Genomic DNA, 21,145 nt, shown 5'->3' on the forward strand with positions numbered 1-21,145 from the left:
CTGAAAGAAAGAACTCCTTGGCACCTACTAGCCTGAAGTCTAAATTGCATTTTGTTTCAGTGCTGCTGTTGTACTTAAACAGAAGTGTTTGTGAAAACCAAACCCTGTTTCTAAAAAGGCTCACAAATGGGACCCGGAAGTTACTGTTACTCATCTGATAAATTGTTCATCTGTTCTTTCCTCAATTAAGAACAAAATTTTTAAAACCATAGACTCATCTGGGTGCTAGTACCTGTAATTTCATTGGCTGGAGATAACCATGATTATTGTATTCTCTTGTGTTCTGTGCTAACTGTAAAGCTTGTTCTCTATTTGGCATGAAATCTCTAAAATGTGTAGTTATCCAAAATAAATATTAAAGCCTTCATTTTCCTAGGGATGACTGATCTGATTCTCTCTTGTTCTTTCTCTTCACCTGTAAAAATAGATCTGGAAGTTTTTTTTCTGTAACCTTCTGACAGGTAGACAGTCTGATAAAGTACAGTAGGAATACGGTTGGCACCTGTGCAAAAGGATAGCATTTTGGTTAGAAAATTAATTCATGCTTCAGTGTGTTTTGATAGCAAGATAGTGAAGTTGTGCTGTTGATGTGAATGGTTCTGTATCTCTGCTTATCACTTAAGAATGAAAGAAAGCAACACTGGTTGAAGTTTCTGGTCAGAGATAACTAACTGGACTTGTAACCTGCTTTGAAAAGATCTTCATACAGATTTGTTATCATCTTTGTGCTTCCTCTAGCATTTGTTCTCTCATTTCAGTAGCACAGGGAGAACAATTAGGCAGAATGAATGAGATATTCTAACACAGGAAAGTTTAAATATCCAAGACGTCTAGTAAGATCTGTCAGCTCAACAGCAGTTGAACAAATGCTGGAGTTAGTGTCAGGGAAGCAAGGAGAGTTATGGAGCTGTGGAAGGAAGGAGGGAAATGGGCTCCTTCTTTCTGCTCAGTGTCAATGAGGTTGGACTGTCTTGCCCAGCTGGGTTGTTTGTGATGAATGGTGTGTTTGGGAAAGTGAATGAAATCAGAAAGAAATTGAGGGGGGGGGGGGGGGGGGTTGTTTTCATTTTGAAATAGAATTACTGCTAATAGTCTTATTTTGTAATAGCTCAACAGGAGGACTTAATTTTGGAACTCTGGGCTCTTCCACTGCTACAGCAACTACATCAGCTCCTTCATTGGGCTTTGGGAGTGGACTTTTTGGATCAAAATCAACCACTGGCTTTACACTAGGAAGCACCAGTACAGGTAGAAAAGAAATCTTATACTGCAGATTTTGGATTCAGCAGTGAAGAAATAAATTATATATATTCAAAAAACTGGGTCATCCTAAAGTGTTTACTATTTTATGGTAGTTCTGTAGCTCAGAATATTACTTATACAGTTTTATAAAATGGCTTCATTGAGCAGTTTAAAAGATTATTCATTGAGAATTAAGCGGTACCAGTGCAGCAGAAACACAAATGCAATTACTAGGAAACTTCCTGGGCTATGTGTAAATTGTTCTGTAGTTTGAATCCTGGTGTATTTTAGAAATCTTAACTCTTCATCCAGGATACTCCAAATTGAATTAAGATTGAGGTATATTTAGATTTTAAAAGTATTTTAAAATTTCGTGGGGTTGTTTGCATTTGTGATGCAGTACTTCTAATTCTACAGTAGTGAACCTTTCTCAATTTGTTGTTTGAGGATTTTGAGTGCTACATGCCTGAAGGAATTGAATATTTTCTTAGGTCTCTAATTCAGCCTATGAACATAGTTTCTTACAGGAGTAAGGGACTACAAAAGAATAAAACTTTTCTGACTGGGGGTATTTTTTTTTCAGCCATCAAGCAGACATAACTTAATAATTGCTGCAATATTGCTGGATAAAATAGTCTTTTTCTTGTATGCTTATATGAGTAGATGGGGAAAATTCTAAGAACCAATCTATTAAAAGTAAATTCAGCAATAGACTGAAAGCTTGTATTACTGTGGTTGGCTACATTGGGGTAATTTTCTTTCAGTGGTTCTCTTGATAATCTAATCAGACGGCTTTTAAAATATGAAATGGCCTAACACTGTGTCCAGAATAATCTCTTTAAATTATCAGTGGGGCAGAAACCCTAAACCAAGACACAGGATTTTACAAGGACTTCAGACTCTATAATCCTCTTCGTTATACTGTAAATCTGATGGTTTACATGCTGGTGTTATGTACTACCACGTGGCTGAAAAAAATACTTGATAGAATTACTAGTTTTCATCTTTTTACCTTAATTTATTTGAAATTTCAGATAATTTACATGTTAATGTGTTAACATTAGCTTCTTTGTTAGCAGCCTCTTACAAAGAAAAGTTATGTTTTTTGAAGTCAGTTGTGCTTTCATTTGTGCTGCTGGTGCTTACCAGTACTATTTTCTGTGTTTGTCTTATTTTCAATACACTACAGAAAAAAACTGGTATAGTAGTTGTCTCATAATGTTGCATTGTTTCAGGATTTTATTTCATGTTTTTTTACTGTCATAACTTCTCCGTAGCCTTCTACTACTGTTCTTACCCTGTTTATTTGTTCTCATTCTTAAAGCAGGAACAGCAACAACTATTGCTACAGGACTGACGTTAGGTAAGGACCTAATTTGGATTTTAATGTTATGCAGATAAAAAAACCCAAGAGACAGATCTTTCTTGAAATGTATAGAGTTAGTGATCATATGTGAGCTTTTTCCCCATTACTAATTGCAGTTTGCTTTACAGCCCACATGTTAAGGCCATAAATCAGAATGGAGCCCTGCAGTTCTGGGCACTGTTACGTGTTAAAGGATTATTCAATTCTTGTACAACAGTGACAATCAAAAGTTGAACTGTGTATTTATGCTCCCCTAATGAGTTTCATCCTTCAGCAGAGGGGAGGGAGATATGTTATCAAAGAAATATTTATATGGAATTTCTTGATTTAGTGAACCCTGTGTGAACACATCTATTTGGTAATTACCTCTTCTGGAAGAATAAAGAAGGTTGAACTGGGAACAGACTTTGAGGATATTTTTTGTTTCTCTGATCCATCTGTGGTGACTATTTTGCAGCTGTCATTAGAAATAGAGGAGTAAATGAGTTGTTGTTGGCTTGGTTTTGATTTTTTTAAACAGCAGCTGAGATCTGAGGAATAACTGAGCTTGCGTATCATGACTGTTAGGGGTGGAGGTGCTACAAGACACACTTCAGTCAAAGAACTTAGGAAGCCATACTATGAATAAATAGGAAAAAATAGTGTTGAATAAAGAAGCAAATCAAGTGGGCAGAAGAAGGGAGGAGCAGCAACTAACCCAGAAGAGACTGTGTGATATGTAATCGTATGTGGAGGTCACTACTGTGCAGATGAACATTAATTCTGTTCGCTAGCTGGATGAAATTGTCATCCAAAACAGACAGCAGTTACTGAGAATACAAAATATGTGTTTGCTGTAGTGGTTTGTGTATGTATTTGCACGCTCCTTTATTTTGGAATAGGGATTCTAGAATGTGAAGTGTGTTCTTACCATGAAAACAGCAGGAAGTGGAAGTTTATTGCTTTACTTAAAAATATTCAAAAGTGAACTTTGAGGAAGTAACATCTCAATGTATTTTTCTTGTTTACAAATTGGAAGGATATATGCATTCATTTTGGCATGCACATCTAACTGAGAATTTGTAGTCTGTATTTTGAGTGGTGTTGTTTATAGCTTCATTTACTGTTTGTGTCACCTACTAGATGCTTTTGATGGAAGCTTTTTTTTTAATTCTTTTTACACAGTTTAAAGATTGCTACTAGATATAATTGCCAGTCCAGAATTGAAGCCCGCTGGATCCCTAGGAATTCTGGAGTAAAATGTCTGTGCAGTTGATGTAAACCACTGAAATTTATTTTAAAGTTCTCTGGGAGTATTTTACTTGATGCAAGTGATGTTTTGTGCTATGTCACTCATGCTGGTTAAATGAGATGCAGAAGAGGTGGTGAATTTAGCTTTTATTCTCAGAGTGTTCAAGAGTGATAACTGGTTTTGGGTTTCTTTTAGGCACACCTGCCACCACATCAGCAGCTACCACAGGTTTTAGTTTAGGTTTCAACAAACCTGCAGGTTCAGCCACACCATTTGCTTTACCTGTTACTTCTACCTCAGCGGGTGGCCTGTCATTATCATCTGCTCTTACATCAACTCCTGCAGCAGGTAGGAAAATGTTTGGGGCTATTTTTTGTTTGTTTAACAATAAAATTTTATTGTATAACAGTTCTACATTTATTTTTCTATTATTTACATAATCTTGTACTTAAATAAAGGGGTTCATTGGACTGCTTGAGTTCTACATTTGGGTACCCTAATACAGATAGAATTATGGTCAGTGTACCTAGCAATATAGACAACATAGAGTCCAAGTCATTAGAAGTGTAGCAAGAGCTGATTCATCATGTAAAATTATTTCTCTTATTGTTAACTCTGCTGAAGATTGAAAGCTTCCTACTTGTGCATCTGCAAAGTTTGTAAAATGCCTACCTATTGCGGGTGGCCTGAAATGGTTAACTAGCAGTGGAAATAATGTTTTTCCTAATCACTTCTCATACTGTCATACACCTGCCACCATATTTAACTCGGCTGAACTGCACCAAGCATGATGGTAATTGAGACTGGAGTTAATTTTTCTTAACCTTACAAGTTCTGCATTTGAGTTCAGCTCTCTGTGCCCTCTGTTAGCTGTCCCTTTATGCTTGTGGTCTTTCTCTACTCAATTCTTCCCTATTCTACTGAAAGTTGGGATGCTTAATTCCAAAAGGCACCTCAAGCTACTATGGAAATGTTGTTGTATCATGTCTTGTATAAATATTTTAATGTTGAACATTAAACACTAAAATTTCAGTATTTTAATATAAAAATCATTATCATGAGTTCCATTATGCTGTAAAATAAATTGTGTTAGGTTCTAGAGTCTGTAGTGTTCTGGCAGACTGCCAAAATTTTTATATGGTTGCAGGTAAATACAGACTAATTAGGGTTATGCGGTTATAAAGCAAAATAACATAATTCAAAAGGCTATGGCTGTGTGTGAAAACTCTGCAGGAAGTAAAAACACTTATTATCCAATTATGATAAAGATGCTATTCAGACCTTTCAGTTATTTCAGATTGTCTGTGGATGTATTTGAAGGCAGTGTCTACATGAAGCTGGTGTCCTTTCTCTGCAGGAACTACTGGCTTTACTTTAAATTTGGGTGGTGCAACTGCTCCAACTACAACTGCTTCCACAGGCCTTTCCTTAGGAGGAGCCTTAGCAGGCTTAGGAGGTTCACTCTTCCAGAATACAAGCACAGCAGCAACAGGTGAACATTATTTTAGTTTTTTCCTCTTGTCTCAAAGCAGTGACATTTAATGTCACAGATTGTATAATGTAAGATTTAGTTTATACAAAGTGTTAACACTGTGGAAATGTAGTTTTTAAGTGTTACGGTTAAGAACAGTCTTGCTATCCATGGACAATAAAAATGAAACTGAAATAATTGGCTCCTTTCTTATTCTTAAATTCATTTGTACTTAACACTTCTTAAAAAATGAAAATGCAAGGAAATCTTTGTCACTCCCATAATTGGCTCAAGGAAGTTGATCATGTATGGGGAGAGGGCAATTATACAGGACTGATTCTATCTGTGGAGAAATGGAAAGCTCCTTATTTTTGGTGAGTTTTGGTCTGAATAAAGTATCTCACTATCAGTGTTGTCATTTCACAGCTCCAGAGGAAGAATTTGTGCTATGTTGTAGTCTTGATAACACTGCAAAATGCAAAAATGCTGTTTGGATTTCTTGTAGGACTTGGGCAGAATGCTTTGGGTTTGACTCTGGGCACAACTGCAGCTCCTTCAACTACTGCCAATGAAGGTCTTGGTGGCATTGATTTTAGTAGTTCTTCAGACAAAAAGAGTAAGTTTGTTTTAAAACACTCCTTTTTTTTTTTTTTTCTTTTTTTAATTGAGAGAATGATCAGAACACTACAGCAAACCATTTAATTGGTTAGGAATGTGGTATTGAAGTTGATAACTACTTCCCTCTTAACAAAGGCATTTCTGTTGATTTCATTCTTAGATATTGTGCTTGTACAGAAGAACAAGATCATGCTTGCAAATGCAATGCAGTATTAATTATTTTAAAAATAAATATAGACTTGAGAACCAGGACCTAAATCCTTTAGCTTTTTGGGAGTGAAGACTCAGGGCTGCTTGCTGAGATGCTGTCACAGGTTTCTGCAGAGCTTTGTGTCAGATTGTCACTAGAGGGAGGAGCAGAGCAATGTTTAAGTAGCGTGTTGCAAGTATGAAAAGCACTGGTTTGGAACTAGCGTTGTCTAGCTGTAACAGATCTTAAACTTGGGGTTTTTTTGAAAACCTGCACGACTAAAGTGTCCTAATTTTAGATGTTACTCTTCAAAACTGTTTCTGGTGGTGTGTAGTTCTATATTATGTGTTCTGTCAGGTTGTTAAAACCAGTTACAAAAACTTTACTTCTGCAGTAGCTTTAAAGTACTTAAGGGAATACCGAGCATGGACATATGGATGCTTGCCTTGCTTTTACTGGGGAATCAGTACTGTTAATTTAGTCTCTTGATTTCATTTGGGACTGAAATTTTGATTTAGGTATGCCAATAGCTAAAAGAGAAGAATATATATAAGCTCTATGAAACCAGCTTTACAGAGTAGCATCATTTGTGGAGAGTTACTTGTAAAAGAGAGGACATATTGACTGTCAAAACTGGAGTGCTTTGCATGATGTTGATTGTTTTTGGAATTTATTACTGAAACTTGGAGTAACGAAAAGGCTCTGATACTTAGGGATTTCCATTAGTGCAATATTAGGATATCATAACACTTCCATAACATACAGGTATCATAAAATAAGGACCAGAGAACCACAGAGTCAAAATCGACTTTGGTAGTAGTGTTATGTTCACCTTTTAGGGTGGAAACTTATAGCATATCCTGAATTCCCCCATATGTTGTATAGCGGAACTGGGTGAGTTGGACTATTGCTGTCAGGATGAGCAGAGATCCCTTAGCTAAGCAGTGGGAAATGTCAGAGGAGACTATGTTTTTTGAGGTTTTAATTCAGAAGTGTTTCCCTTAATGGCTAGTGCTGGCTTAAGCAGCCTTTGTAAATATCCCTACCCATGTGCTGCTATTTAGTTCTGTCAGTACGGTTGCTTATACTACTATATGGGGAACTGCATTAAGGTTTGAATGTGGTGGTTCCATGGTTTTGAGGTTTTTATTTCTCTTTTCCTTATGAAGAAAAGGAAGGGGGTGATATGGCTATGAAAGAAAAGTGCCCCAGGAGTCCCAGGACAGATAGGGACTAGCACCTCTGTGATCTCTTCTGGAACTGGTTATAAGAGTTTTTGCTTCTGAAGACTGACCATCTGGTATTTCTTTAAAATATGGCTGCAGGGGGGAAAAAACCTGTTCTAATACATATTTTCCTCTTTTTTTTGCTAAAGAGAATGTTAAAAAATACAAAATCTGAAGCACTCACTTGCCCAGAAAGTAGCAAAATCTGATGTGAAATTTGTATCTTGTAAGTATGGTGATGTACAGCAACAACAAGGTGGCTGAAGCACAAAAGCAAAGTGTGCTTAGTTTTCTGCCTTTTAGATTATCAGCAGACAAAGAAGTCCTAAATTCTGATGTTTGTCCCTCATGCTTTTTTTCCCCCTAATTTTGTGTGGTTTTTTTCCCCTTTAGCAGAAGGCATAGGGAATGGTTGTGAGTGCAGTCTGTCTAAAGTACTGGGTGACGGAGTCTGCCAACGGTTTAAATAGATGTTGCTTCTAAAAGTAGTAGCTTCTCCTGGCAGGAGCACTGACTTGTGCAGCTTCAAATGTCTGTGGTACTAGCATTAGCAGTGTAGCTGCTTTCTGTCTTGGTGGTGCTGACAGGATGTGAATTGGATTCAGCTGAAGAAGACGAAGCCTTTTTCTTGGGCTGAGTGCGTGCTCTTCCTAGCACACTGCTGTGGTATGGAATGCAATTACTGCCACAGCCATGAATAGAAATAGTCATGCCCTGTGTTATGCATGATGCTGTTTGCAGCTCTGTTCTGTCACTCAGAGGCATTTGGTATCTTGATCCACAGGTGTGTAGTTTAGAGAGTATAGGTGGCAGGTAAGCAGTAACATTTTCAGTTCTGTAAAATCTCACTCATTTCTGGAGTTAATACAATAGCAGAATTCTTAGGAAGCTCAAGTGGGCAAATGTTCATTGCTTTCATATCTGAGAAGAGACTGCCATTGCTGAATTTGAGCACTCGAATGTTTTGTGGCTGCAGGTTGAAGTGAGTTGAGGCTGCATAAGCAGAAACATTTCTTATGCAACTGCAGTTGTTTATGCATTTGTAGTGACTTGTGTAGTGACACAAGAGGTTGTTACTCTGAGTGCCAAGAAATTAGCACCTCAGCTGTTGAACCATTGTTCCTGACAAGATAGTTATCTCTGAAGGGGGTGTAAATTAAAACCTTTTTTTCTGTTCTGCTTATCATGAGAAATCAAGCAGATTGTAGTTATTAGTTCTTTCTTAAAATCTCATTAAGATAGGGGTTTTTTTTGTTCTTCAGAGCTTCATTTATGACCTACAGTTTTTATTTTCTAGGTGACAAAACGGGAACAAGACCAGAGTAAGTGTCAGATTTTCTTCGCATTCCATGTTTTAATAGGAAACACCTAAACGAATACTTTAGCTTTTGTGCTGATTTGTTATTGAAAAAAGATATGCATAACTAATATTTGCAATATGGGCAATTTAGTAATGTTTGATCGTGATTTTAAGCATTGCAATTCTTCCTTCAAATGCAATGCCTACAGCTTATCTGGCACCTGCTATAGACTGATCATCTGGTCTGAAAAGTGGTTTCTGCAAATGTGTACCGTGCTTACACCACAGGCTTGGACCCTGGATAGGATCTGTGTGCATTAATACAAATCATTCCTAGTTGCAACATTCATGCAATGGGTGCAAAACTCTGTAATCACTTGCTTGAATGTTTTAGTGATATTTACTAGTCTGCAAAAACGTTTGGCGGTATTGAAGGACCATCTAAACATTCATTGTCTCCTGTAGAGATAGCAAAGCACTGAAGGATGAAAATCTACCTCCTGTAATATGTCAAGATGTAGAAAATCTACAGTAAGTAGTGGTTTTTATTTATGATAGTTGTTTAGCTGAAGTATTGTATACTGTTGATGCTCTGTGACAAGAACACGTTCCTGCAGGCTGCATGAAGGATAAGTTATTAGCCAGAGGCCCTTCAGCAGGTCAGCCTTGGGAACAGAATGGATGGATAATTCCAGTAGCTGAAATCTTAGTCTGGTTTTTTTCAGTCTCACTTTTACATGCATTTATGCAAATGGGCCTGCCCAACAATACACTCTTAACCATCTCTCTCGGAGTATTAAGCCTGTTGCACGTGTATAGTAAGTATCGAACCTTATGTCTGTATTGCATGTGCATCGTGGATCTTCTATGGAATAGAGAATTGTAAAAGAGTTTTCCCTCGGGCAGGAGGGAAATGGTTTGTAGGCTAGGCTGCATGCATTGTATTTGTGAGTTCAAAGTGGTAATTGCTTTTACATAGATGTGTATATATTACTGTATATATATAAAATGTTCTATATATCTTAGTTTGTCAGGGGTCAGCATAACATTTTTAAACACTTGCTATTTAAAGTTGAGGAGTTTGGGGGAGGGGGATTGTTTTTATTTTGGTTTGGTTTTTTACAGTATTAACATGCTAGGAGTTAAGATCGTACTATGCCATACTGTAATTTTACTGTTCAGTACTTTGTTTTGGAAAAATAAATGTAATAGCTATTAAAATAATGTGACCGAGAGCTAAACACTTGGGTACTTCAGGTTCATTTTTTTATGTTTCTTTCCTCCCCACCCCCATTTTTTTTTTTACATTCCCCAGGAAATTTGTGAAAGAACAAAAACAAGTTCAGGAAGAAATTAGTAGAATGTCCTCTAAAGCAATGCTTAAAGTACAAGAAGACATTAAAGCTTTGAAACAACTTCTCTCTGTAGTTGCCAGTGGATTACAGAGAAACATTCTTAATATTGACAAGCTGAAAGTTGAAACTGCACAGGTATAGTGAATATAACTTTTATGTAGAGTTTGTATGTTGATTATTTCATATAGGATAGCTAGCCTTCTTTATTAGTCAAGTTAACACGTGTCCCAGCTAAGCAGTTGTAAACAGGATGAAAAATTTAATCGCTTCTGATCTATTTGAAGTTTCTGGGGGAAACTGAAATCTGTGATGTCAGTATTTTCAGATAAATACAACAGCAGTAAAATGACTTCTATTCAGGAAAGCATTCCTACGTATCAAAGGCAGTGGAAGGGAATGTATGTCCACTTTAGTTCAGTTTCAGCAATATATTCAGCTGCTAGTGAACACATTTGTAACAACATGATGGACTCTGGAGCAGCAAAAATACAAATACATGTTCTTCTGGTAACTTTGGAGAAAAAAAATCCCGTAATGTTTCAAGACCAAAATTTCTTGATTAGCACTCTAGTATTCATTTAGGGAACCTGAGTCACATCTCCCTCCACCAGTGTATGTCTTAACTGTGCAGACAGTTTGAGCTCAAGTTTTGATGCAGATGCTTTTCAAGTTAAGTTCTGTACCACCTTTTATTTCATCTAGCATGTCAAGGCTGCTTGCTATATAAATAAGTGATAATTTATTCTCAAGTCAAAAATTCAATGGTTCTCTTTATTTTACTCTATATTTGCACCTTGCCAGCAGTTTTCTGTGAAAACAAAAGCTTGTTAATGATATTCTCATTTCTGTACATGGGTTGAGTGTAATCACAGACCCAGGCACTAAGAAATTCTTAATGGTTAAGTCGTTAGGAAGTATTAAGCAGAAGTTTATGCTGTAATTATCATGTACAGCTTGATCATTTCTATAGAGGCATTTTTCTAAACTAGTTTATATTTTTTTAAAAAGTCAAAATAATCTTTTTTGTCCTATTTTTTCTCTTTTAGGTGTGTTACTTCCTTGTACTTGGCTGCTTTTTTTCCCTCTAGTTCTCAATAATTATTATATTTCTGAAGTACAATAGAAAAATTTTGTCTCTGAGAGTTAGGTGCAGTATTTTCTCAACTTCTGAGCACTTAATGTGCTTTCAGTATGTGCTATCTTTCGTTCTGTCCCCAGACTTCTGTTGGTATTTGCAGTTCTCCAACTTTCTGGTAGTGTATTCTTTGGAGCAATTCTGATCAAATTCTATCACAGTGTTAAATACACAAAGAAAATATTTTATGTGAATGAAGAGTAGAGTCCTAGCATTTTTATTTTTGAACAGTTCATGCAGAACCTTATATTTTATTAATTTTCTCTGTTTATTTAGGAGCTAAAGAATGCAGAAATAGCATTGAGAACACAGAAAACTCCTCCTGGTCTTCAGCATGAAAATACAGCCCCAGCAGAGTAAGTTGCTGTTAGTCATAAAAAATAGTCAATAATATGACTTGGAGAAGAGAAACTGAGGAGACCTCATTGCAGCCTTTCAGTACTTAACAGGGGCTTGTAAAAAAGGCAGGGACAGAGTTTTCAGTAGGGCCTGTTATGACAGGGGAGATGATGTTAAACTGAAGAGGGCAGATTCAAAGTAGATACAAGGAAGAAACTTTTTCAGTGAGTATGGTGAAAGTGGACGAAGTTGCCCAGTGACATGTTGGATGCCCCATGTCTGTAAATATTCAAGGCCAGGATGTCCCTGCTTATGGCAGAGGATTTGGAATGGACCTTTCAAGGTAATCTAGTCCAATCCAACTGTTTAAAGATTCTATTAACTTCATAATACAGGTTTTTTCCCCCTGCTTCTTGTAACATTTATATGGAGTGCTTCATAGAATCAGTATTTTATTTCTTCACTTAAATTATCTTTATGTCTTAGACATCAGAAATAGTCTTCACACTTGTTCCGGTTGTAGAGTGACATCAGGAATGTCATACAACCTAACCGTGCCATTAACTGAATGAAAATTGGCAGCTAATAGAGATCAGGTAAAAAAGTTCCGACAAATTAGTAAAGTTTAATCATACAATTTCACTGTATTACTCATCTAGCTACTTCAGAATCCTGGTTGAACAGTTTGAAGTACAGCTGCAGCAGTACAGGCAACAAATAGAAGAACTGGAAAACCATCTTGCTACTCAAGCAAATAATTCACACATAACTCCGCAAGGTAAATGTTTCAGTTCTAATCTTTTGTACATGAAGAATTTAGCAAACTTATACCTATAATGAAAACTGAGTCATTAATCTCTCTTCTCTTTTGTTATTGTTGGGTTTTCTCATTTAATGTACTGAACAAATTAGTGTTCAGATAAATTCTGCAGTTGTTCGGTGCAAAGATTTGCAATTAAAGGTTCTATTCATAAGGGTTCTTGAGCTATTTAAGATGGATCAATTTTCCGAGTTGTGATTTTTAAGCCTGGTTTGCTTTTGACATCCACATCTCCTTCCCTTCCGCCTCTAGCTGATGTCTGGCACCTTCTGTCTTGCACTGGGCTTTCTGGCCAGGCAAATATGGTGCCTGCTCTGTCAGCACCAGATCAAAATGAGAACTCGTCTGTAGTTTGGAGCCTGTTAGTGTTGCCTTCAGCTCTGACCAACTGAGAAAATTTAGTCTTGTTTGCTGCCACATCATTCAATCTTGAGAAAATCTCTCTGGTCAAAGAATGCTGACCTCTGGACAATAGTCTTCTGGTTGGTTCTCATTCCTGTGGTTATAGAGAGTTTTATCTTTTGGGCCATTTTAGGTACGGGTCCTGCAATAAGCAGTGATTTCAAGTCCTTGTCTTTTTCTGCTAAATCGTACTCAAACATCTTGCCATCAGAGGATGGTGCACAGACTTTGGACGTTGTATGTCAAAAAGCAAGAGGACTGTCTAGACCTAGCTGCCATAATGAAAGATCTGCTGAATCTTGAGGGTCCTCTATCTTTGTGTGACCTTCTTGTCCATCAAGAGTATGAGAAGGATGCCTTCACAGATTTTTTTGTAAGGTTTTCAGCAGTTTCTGCTATAATGGAAAGATTCCTTGCTTGTGTAAGCAAGGCTCAATCTGTTGTGCCAATATGAGCATATTGTCAGCAATGATCTAATGATGTAGTTAACACTCCATTGCATGTGTAGCCTTTATCATTCAGAAAAGCTTCCTTTGCCATGCAGGTTTCCATGACTCAGAATGTCCTGAAAATTTTGAAATACCTAGTAGTCAGTATCAATAAATTGCCTCCAAACTATTTGGATACTTGTGTCCAGTCTTCCTAGATACTACTGCCTCTGCAACCCTGTGGGTTGGCATGAGATTGATTCTACAGCTTTTCTGTTTTACAAGGGTGAAATTCCCCTATGGAAATGCAAACGTTTTCAGTTAGAGAATCATTGCTAGACCTATGCATCTTCAAGAACTTGATAGCTACTATATGCGTTTCAGTGTGTGTGTGTATAGATATATAGATATATATATTTGCATTCAGACTGTGTGCATTGTTCAGAGGAAACACAGAAGCTGATCTTGTCACAATGAAAGACCCACTTCAGCACTTTTCTGTCCTCCACTTTGATACATTGTTTCAGTGCTTCTATGAGAAGAGCATTTTTTTTGAGCAGATGCCTCATTCTGCCAAAACCTTTGAAATTTTCCCTTTGGTACTAAGGTTTTGCCTTAGTGTTGGGTCAATGCCCTGAAAATACTTTTATATCTGTGTGGGAAATAGGATATCCTAAATATAAGATTTGTAGGCAAGAAGCTCCCTGTTGTGTTTCTCTGATTATGATACGCTTGTGGGTAGAGCCAGATACAGAGATCCTGTGATGCTTGTTAATTATGTCTTTAAAATGTAAATAAGGCTTCCATTCTACTGCTATCTTTGACCAAAAATCAACTGAACACTTAACTGTGCTTTAAGTCAGAAAGAGTGGAAAATACACACAAATGCAAGCAAATCTGATTTAACTGTATCTAGGTAAAAGCCGATGAGGTAAAAAATGTTCCTATGTAACTAGGTAAAATTAGTTTAAATATTACTTTTTGCCTTTGCTAAATAATAGAATCATAGGAAACTTTCTTTACCACATATATAAAAATAAATCTGAGAAAACAGTACCTTATGAAATAGTTTGAAGCCCTGTTAAAAAGTAGTCCCTGGATGATTTTTGGGGGTTTTTGTGTTTTGTGTGCTGTATGGGCTTTGGGTGAACTTCCTACTTTGGTATAAACACTAAATCTTCTGATGATGAGATTGTCACTTACCAGTGTTTTATGTGCCTCTTACAGATTTGTCTATGGCTATGCAGAAAATCTATCAAACATTTGTAGCTTTAGCCGCACAACTTCAGTCAATACATGAAAATGTAAAGGTATGTTGCTTTGATGTGTTCCTGTGTATTTCCTGTATGACTGTAAAGAGTCATTTTTTTGAAACTATGTCTTCAGATTGTCTTTTTGTTGGTTTGGTTTTTTTTTTTTTTATCCTTCTAATTAAATTGACTGCTTTTAAAAATTTTCAAACTGTCCTGGAGAAGTGCTTTGATTAAAAAAGTAGCTTTTGTTCAACTGAAGTTGCATTTAAAGTATTTACTAATAGGGATGACAGCAACTGACCAGTCATTTGAGTTACAAAATGTTTTTCATCTAACTCTTTTCCTTCTAATTGTTGATCAGTTTTTAAAATGTCTGGTTTTGAGCTCATGCTTGTATATTTTGATTTTTGCCCAATGACCTTTTGATCTCAAGCAAAGATGATCTAAATCTGCTCTTGCTCAAATAGGTAACAGGAGAAAAAAAAAGTGAGTTTCCATATGTAAGATTTTTCAGCGTATCAAGGAATGTTGGTTAAAGTTGTTCCATCTATTTTATTGTTTTTAAATCTGGTTTTCATGGTAAGTCGTATTTGTAGAAGGAAAAAGAAAAGATTATGTATCAAAGCTTATGTATCCAAGGTCCTAATTAGGTCTGTTTTTTCCATCACAGACTATGGCTCATTCCATTTCCATACAGTTCTGGATATGTTGACAAAATGTCACTGTCCTGCAATACATGATTTTTCTTGAAAACATCAGAATCCTTCTTGGCTACAAAAAACCAAACCAAAACAAACCAACATGAAGAGTACAAGTGTTTGAAATTGTTTCTGCTGAGTGACTTACTTAATGGAAATAGCTCTTAAATCTTCTGCTTCCTTCTCTAAGCTTCTTCTGCACAGCATTACTAGTTCTCTAAACTCCTGAAACTTTTTACTTTTTCTGAATAGAGCTCGGGAATACTGAGGATCTTGTATGATCTTGATTCCTTGCATTGCATTGCTTCTGTCAGCATAGATACTCACTGGTTTACAAATACCTGCCATCAGATATTTGTGCTGCTCTTAATTAAATCAGTTTTGCTGCCAGGTATGGAATATATCAGCTCCTCCATATTTTCAGCAGAATTACCCAAAAAGTATCCCAAATGTCTTCAGGCCTTGTGGCTTCTGAGATCTGAGTGTAGCCTGAATTTGTGCAGTGGTCTTTGTGATGATGATGTTTTTGTTGTTCTTAAGTATGAACAGCTGGATTAGTATGCAGGTATAAGCAATGGTATCTTCAGTACCTTGTCAGCATGACTGAATAGGAAAGACTTTCTTCAGTTTAGCGTATAATTCTATTGCCTGAAATTAAGGGGGTGGTTTGAGGATTTTTCTTCAGGGAAATTTTTTTGATATTTAATCTAGTGGGTGCACATGGATGCTGATATTTTTGGAAGGCATTTTATAAATAAAGCTTCAAAAAACAGATGAATGTACTGCTCAAGTGAATCTGTCATTATAACCATCTGTTTTAGTTTATCAGCTACAAGACGCTAGAAGAGGAGAGCACTTTTGGAACTGTGGTCTCTGCCTTATCAGATGGATGTGATACAGTTTGTGAAAGGCAGAGCCGTGATCACAGTTAATTTCTTTTCCTGAAGTAGGCTTTCTGGTTTGCACATACACTTTGATTCAGTGGTTTGAAGTTGTAAAAAAGAAAAATTTTGGCCTTAAAGATCTTTGTACTGTAATTGGGGTTAGTTGCTGAATATATCCCTATCTTGTATGAACATAGAGCTGCATTCTGTACCTCAGGTCAGTGAAAAGTGAGAATTCGCTTGGGTGCAGTTGGAGTAGGTAATGTCATTAAATCATTCAGTGTAGTTTAGCCTTAAGAATTGCTCCATGATATCGAATGCCATTTGTCAACTCAACAGTGTGGCACTGTGTTAAATCCCATCAGAATTCTACAAATGTCTTTTCTCTCCAAAGACAGCACTTCTGATGTGATAATGAGGTCATTCTTTGTGTGTTTCTTTCTGTTGCTGATAGATTTGGGATTATAGCTGTTCAAATCCCAAGTCAGAATTTTTGGACTGTAAACTCCTCTTTGAGGAAACAAGCATATATTTAGCCAGGAACACAGGACATAGTATGCCTTCCATAAACTGGAAATTGTTGTCCTTTAATAAATCTATTGCATTTAAAGATTTTCTGTTATAAGATGGAAATAATTCTATCAGTTATCTAGTTAAAGCTATTTATTCTTTTTTTGTTACGCAGGATATCTGTAGTTTCCTCATCTGTGACAGAAATTGCTCATGATGAACAAGCCAAGCTGGGCTGTTGCCACAGAAGGTGGTGGAGTTTTGAGGGTGGAAAGGACAGGGGCAAGGGAAGGTGGGACACGGCACAGCAGATTAGTTACCCTAAGGCAGAATGATGTGTTGCATTTGGACTGTGTTACACTGCTAATGAAATGCATCAGAAACAAGAGTGAGTTCTAAAATTCTGGTAGCTTCTTTGTGGTAAGAAGAAATGCAAGAGTGAAAGGAAGGAAAGAAACACAGGTGAAGGTGATGGGGGAGCAAAAGGAGACTCCATGGAGAAAGGGTAACACTTAAGAAAAGTGTGTTATTTTATAAGCTAGTAATGTGGCTTTATTCTGCCTCTTGGATCAGCTAAGTACAGTGATACAAATTGAATTGTGGTGATTTGCACCAACATTGAAAGACTTAGGTTAACATACTGAATGGTATCAGTTACGCTAACAGCTTTGCAGAATTAAAGTATGGAACCTGTTCTGGCTGTAGCTGTTGCAAACCAGTTCTTTCTAGCTCATAGCCTGACAAGGTTTTTTGGGTTTTGGAGGGAGCTTCTAGTTTGTTTTGGTGGTGGTGTTTGTTGGTTTGGTTTTTTGTGGGATTTTTTGTCCTTTTAGGAAATGTTATTTACAACTTCTCTTTCCTTATTAAGTTAAGGGTTCATGTCCAATACATGGAACTAAAATGGCTTCCTCACATCCCCTTCAGATGCTCAAAGACCAATACCTTGGCTACAGGAAAAGCTTTCTGGGAGATGCCATGGATGTGTTTGAGGCAAGACGAACAGAAGCTAAGAAGTGGCAAAGCGCGCCACGTGTTACCACTGGACCGACCCCTTTCAGCAACATACCAAATGCAGCAGCCGTTGCAATGGCTGCAACACTTACTCAGCAGCAACAGCCTGCTACAGGTCTGAGTGCATTCAAGTTATAGATTATTAGTGTTACAACAATAGTAAATTCGTGTAATATTTTCTATGAAGTCTTCCTTTGTGTTAGACTAAAAATCTGAACGTTGTGATGAGCGAAGTTACTGATACATAGCCAATAGAAAAATGCAGGGTAGACTTAGCAATAATTATACAACAGATACTTAATCTTGTGAATTTACTTGTATTAGTGATATTTACTGTATTGTTCTGACTTACCCCTCGGAATGTGAGTCTTCACTCTTAAGTAACATCTCTGAATACATGTAGTATAGTCTCTTTCCAGAAATTGTATCATTGCAGTAAATTATTTTAAATTGGAGAGGAGAGAATACCTAAATGCATAGTATCTTTTCCTTATGTAAAATTAGTAATTCATTTTTATATAGCACTTTGGAACTGTAAAATGAAAAAGGCTGTAGAACAGGAAAGATAGTGAAGCAAACCTCTGTAGAATAGGAAGTCAGATGCCTGGCTTATTTTGTAGCCAACTGCTTTGTCAGTATGATGTTGGAGCAGTTTTTGCTAGCCATTCTGCTATTGTGCATAATTAATAGAGAAAGTAGAGTGGGTCAGTGGTTCTGCCTAGGCGTGTGAGTAAGAGGAAGGCCAAAATAGAGGAAATGCATGACCCACTCCTAATAAAGAATGGATACATACGGCAAAGGAAATAACTTAAGGCACCTTAATTGACATTGTTATACTAAGCAACCCTCTCTGAGAGGGATTTCAGAATACGGACAACTGAATTTATATGTCATCATTGAACAGAAATAAGGTCAATTCCATTTAATTTTACTTGAACCCCTGTTCATGGATATATATCTATGTCAGCAAATTATGAAACGTATAGGTAGCTTCATTCTACCTTTAATTTTCTAAAATGTTATTTACGTAGGTGTACTGAAAATCATAGTGCTTTCTCTGGTGTTGTAACAGCAGTGATATTTTGAATGATGTAATTGGAGACATATGCAGCAACCACCTTAAGTTTGACACATTATTAGACTGTCGTTGCCTTTTCATAAGAGAAATACAATGTGCTTCCAGCCCTTGCCCTTCTGAACAGCAGGGAGATGGGTTTAAATTACAAGTATGCCAAACTACTTTGAACAGAACAAAACCCAAAATCTTTATGAAATACTTCTTTTTGGAATTTCAGTCATAGACCACAGTCTTTCTGTTGCTGCTATGTTAATCCATGGAAATTTTGTTGAAGTGGCATCTTGAAAAGAGTTTGGTTTTAAACAGAAAACATGAGTTAATGTAATGTCATGCTTTAGTGGTTTTAATACAGATAGTAGTATTGTTGCACACTGCTTGTGCAGCCTAATGTTGCCAAAGTAATTTACTCTTCATTTTTTTCCTTTTCTTACATTTGTTTTTTTTAAAGACTCTCAGTGGTCATTACAGGATTAGTTGTTTATGGAAGTCATACTGTTGGGTAGTCACACTTAAAGTCATTCCTGCATTTTCATGAATCAAGGTGAGGGATTTGAAGTTCCTGAACTTCTTAGTCCAGATTCAAGGGAACTGCTAATGACTTCAGTAAACTTATGCCACTTATGGCATGACTTTGTGAATACTCTTAGTAATAGGAATGAAGAGAGGAGGGGGGGAAAAAAAAAACCCAAAACAAATGGCAGAATTGGCCTGTACCAACACAACTGAGGTAATGTGACTCTGTACTGTGAGATACTTTGTAACATTTTATAGTGAAAGGAACAAATCGGAATTTGTGAAGGTTGGTTTGGGGTTTGTCTCTTTTTTTGTGGTTGTTTTGACAGAGTATTTTAAACCCCAAAAATATGTCAGCTACAAGAGTGATGCAGATAGAACAAAGCCATTAATTTATATCAAACATGCCAACAGAAGTAGGCATCAATCTTTTTACTGCTTATTCAGTTGTAATACTTTTGCCCTCTGTGCAACTCACTTGAGGAGCTGAAGAAATAGAAATAGATCGATGTTCTGAGTGGCACTTCAAGAATACTTAAAACTCTTTAGGGTTAGATGAACAAAAAAAGGTACTTTGAGTTCCCTCTAGATCAAAACTACAGTTAGTCAGGCCTAAACTATTTCAAAGATATCTTGAGGTCCTAAAGGCTTGTTAGATGGGAACATTTTGTAGCTTTCCTAAATTACTGATTTCAGTGCTTGACTTTTTCCTAGTTTCAGATTAAGGCTGCCACTTTTTGTTTTGGAAAAGGAGAAGAATCTGTTTTTTCAACTTTGCAGGAATCTTTAAGGACTGCCTTCTCTTCGTTTCGTTGTTTGAGTTTTCTGATGGCCATTTGCTGTAGTAGAACTGCAAATGCTGCATGTTCTAGCTTTGTATTATGTTGTTATGAATTGGAAATACTATCTGCTAGAAGTTAAAAGCGCACATATTTCTTCGCAAGATCTAGATCCTGAAGGGTGGGCTAGATGAGGGTTGGTAAAAGGTTCTGAGAAAAAAGGCTATGAAAAGAGGTACATGTAAAGGGAGGGGCAAGGAATGTCTGTGTACTACCTGATATGCTGTTGCTGTTTTTGAAGATGAGAATAAAACAAGAGAATCAATCTGGCCTTCAAAGTTTTTGATGAAAAATGTAATATATAATACTCTAGTATTGGATCAGGATGCTTAGTCTCTTTTTAAAAGTGTTCAATGTTTACAGGGTTAAGTATTTCATAAGATTAACTTAGAGTTAGTTACTGTTCTTTCTCTGAAAAAGATAATAATTTATTTTACATTTATTTTTAGAAGCCAAAAGTTTAGTAGCTACATCTAAGATGTGGGATCAGGGAATGTTTCCCCAGTTCCTGGGTGTAGATATGCACCCTGTGTTCTCTCTGTATGCCAAGACATTTCTGGCTTCTACTGAAATAAAGCCAGTGAGTCGTGGCCGTATGGAGGAAAGGGAGCAAAAATGCACTCCACTGCTCGCCTGGGATGGATAATCAGGACTGTGGTGTGCACATTAAAGCACAATTTTTGTGCAGTTTTTTGGAGCTAGAATTATTGAAATTATGCTTAAGTTTTGTCTGTACACAACTTTTCTCTCTAGTTTGGCACGTTGATTCTGAGCACAGCTTTATTGGTAGCAGCGAGGCTGGTCATGCCTTCCTGTAGTAGCAGCTGGAGTTTTAAACACTGCCTCACCTGCACCCTCCCTGAGCAATCTTGAGCAGCATGGAAGTTAAAGTGGTGGTGACTAATCTATTATGATTAATGGGATTACAGTAAAATATTTCAAAGGAAGTGAAAGCCTAGTGCAGTGAGACCTGTAAATGCATGAGGCTGCAACTGATCTTTTTCGGGTAAGACTAAATTCCTAAAAAAATGCTTTTCTTTGAGCTCACCTTTTCTCCTCTATAAAGAACCCCTGAACAACTCACTCTCTCCTTAACTGGTGAAGTACAAAGTTAGTCAAAGCATTATGACTTGACTCAGTATGAGATTGAAGTTGTAATGGGAAAGGATACTGAAATCTTTATAGCACTTAAAAATTTTATTGTGTGGTTTGATATTGACCTCGGTTAAAATTAAC

At 36.9% G+C, this 21,145-nt stretch overlaps 1 protein-coding gene across 2 annotated transcripts in view; it reads left to right on the top strand.

Moving 5' to 3' along the window:
• The window catches only part of NUP58 (nucleoporin 58), a 35,942-nt gene that overhangs the window by 2,994 nt on the left and 11,803 nt on the right, over positions 1-21,145 (top strand). Inside the window, exons 2-13 of one of the 2 annotated variants that reach the window (XM_048294913.1) lie at positions 1,109-1,248; positions 2,567-2,605; positions 4,035-4,187; positions 5,197-5,331; positions 5,816-5,926; positions 8,642-8,666; positions 9,110-9,175; positions 9,960-10,134; positions 11,411-11,490; positions 12,133-12,251; positions 14,351-14,433; positions 17,393-17,594. In XM_048294913.1, coding sequence (XP_048150870.1) covers positions 1,109-1,248; positions 2,567-2,605; positions 4,035-4,187; positions 5,197-5,331; positions 5,816-5,926; positions 8,642-8,666; positions 9,110-9,175; positions 9,960-10,134; positions 11,411-11,490; positions 12,133-12,251; positions 14,351-14,433; positions 17,393-17,594 — 1,328 coding nt within the window. The remainder of the gene's footprint in view (positions 1-1,108; positions 1,249-2,566; positions 2,606-4,034; positions 4,188-5,196; positions 5,332-5,815; positions 5,927-8,641; positions 8,667-9,109; positions 9,176-9,959; positions 10,135-11,410; positions 11,491-12,132; positions 12,252-14,350; positions 14,434-17,392; positions 17,595-21,145) is intronic. The other variant, XM_048294914.1, reaches the window with a different exon arrangement.

This window comes from Corvus hawaiiensis, chromosome 2, assembly GCF_020740725.1.
Source record: "Corvus hawaiiensis isolate bCorHaw1 chromosome 2, bCorHaw1.pri.cur, whole genome shotgun sequence".
Lineage (NCBI taxonomy): Eukaryota > Metazoa > Chordata > Aves > Passeriformes > Corvidae > Corvus > Corvus hawaiiensis.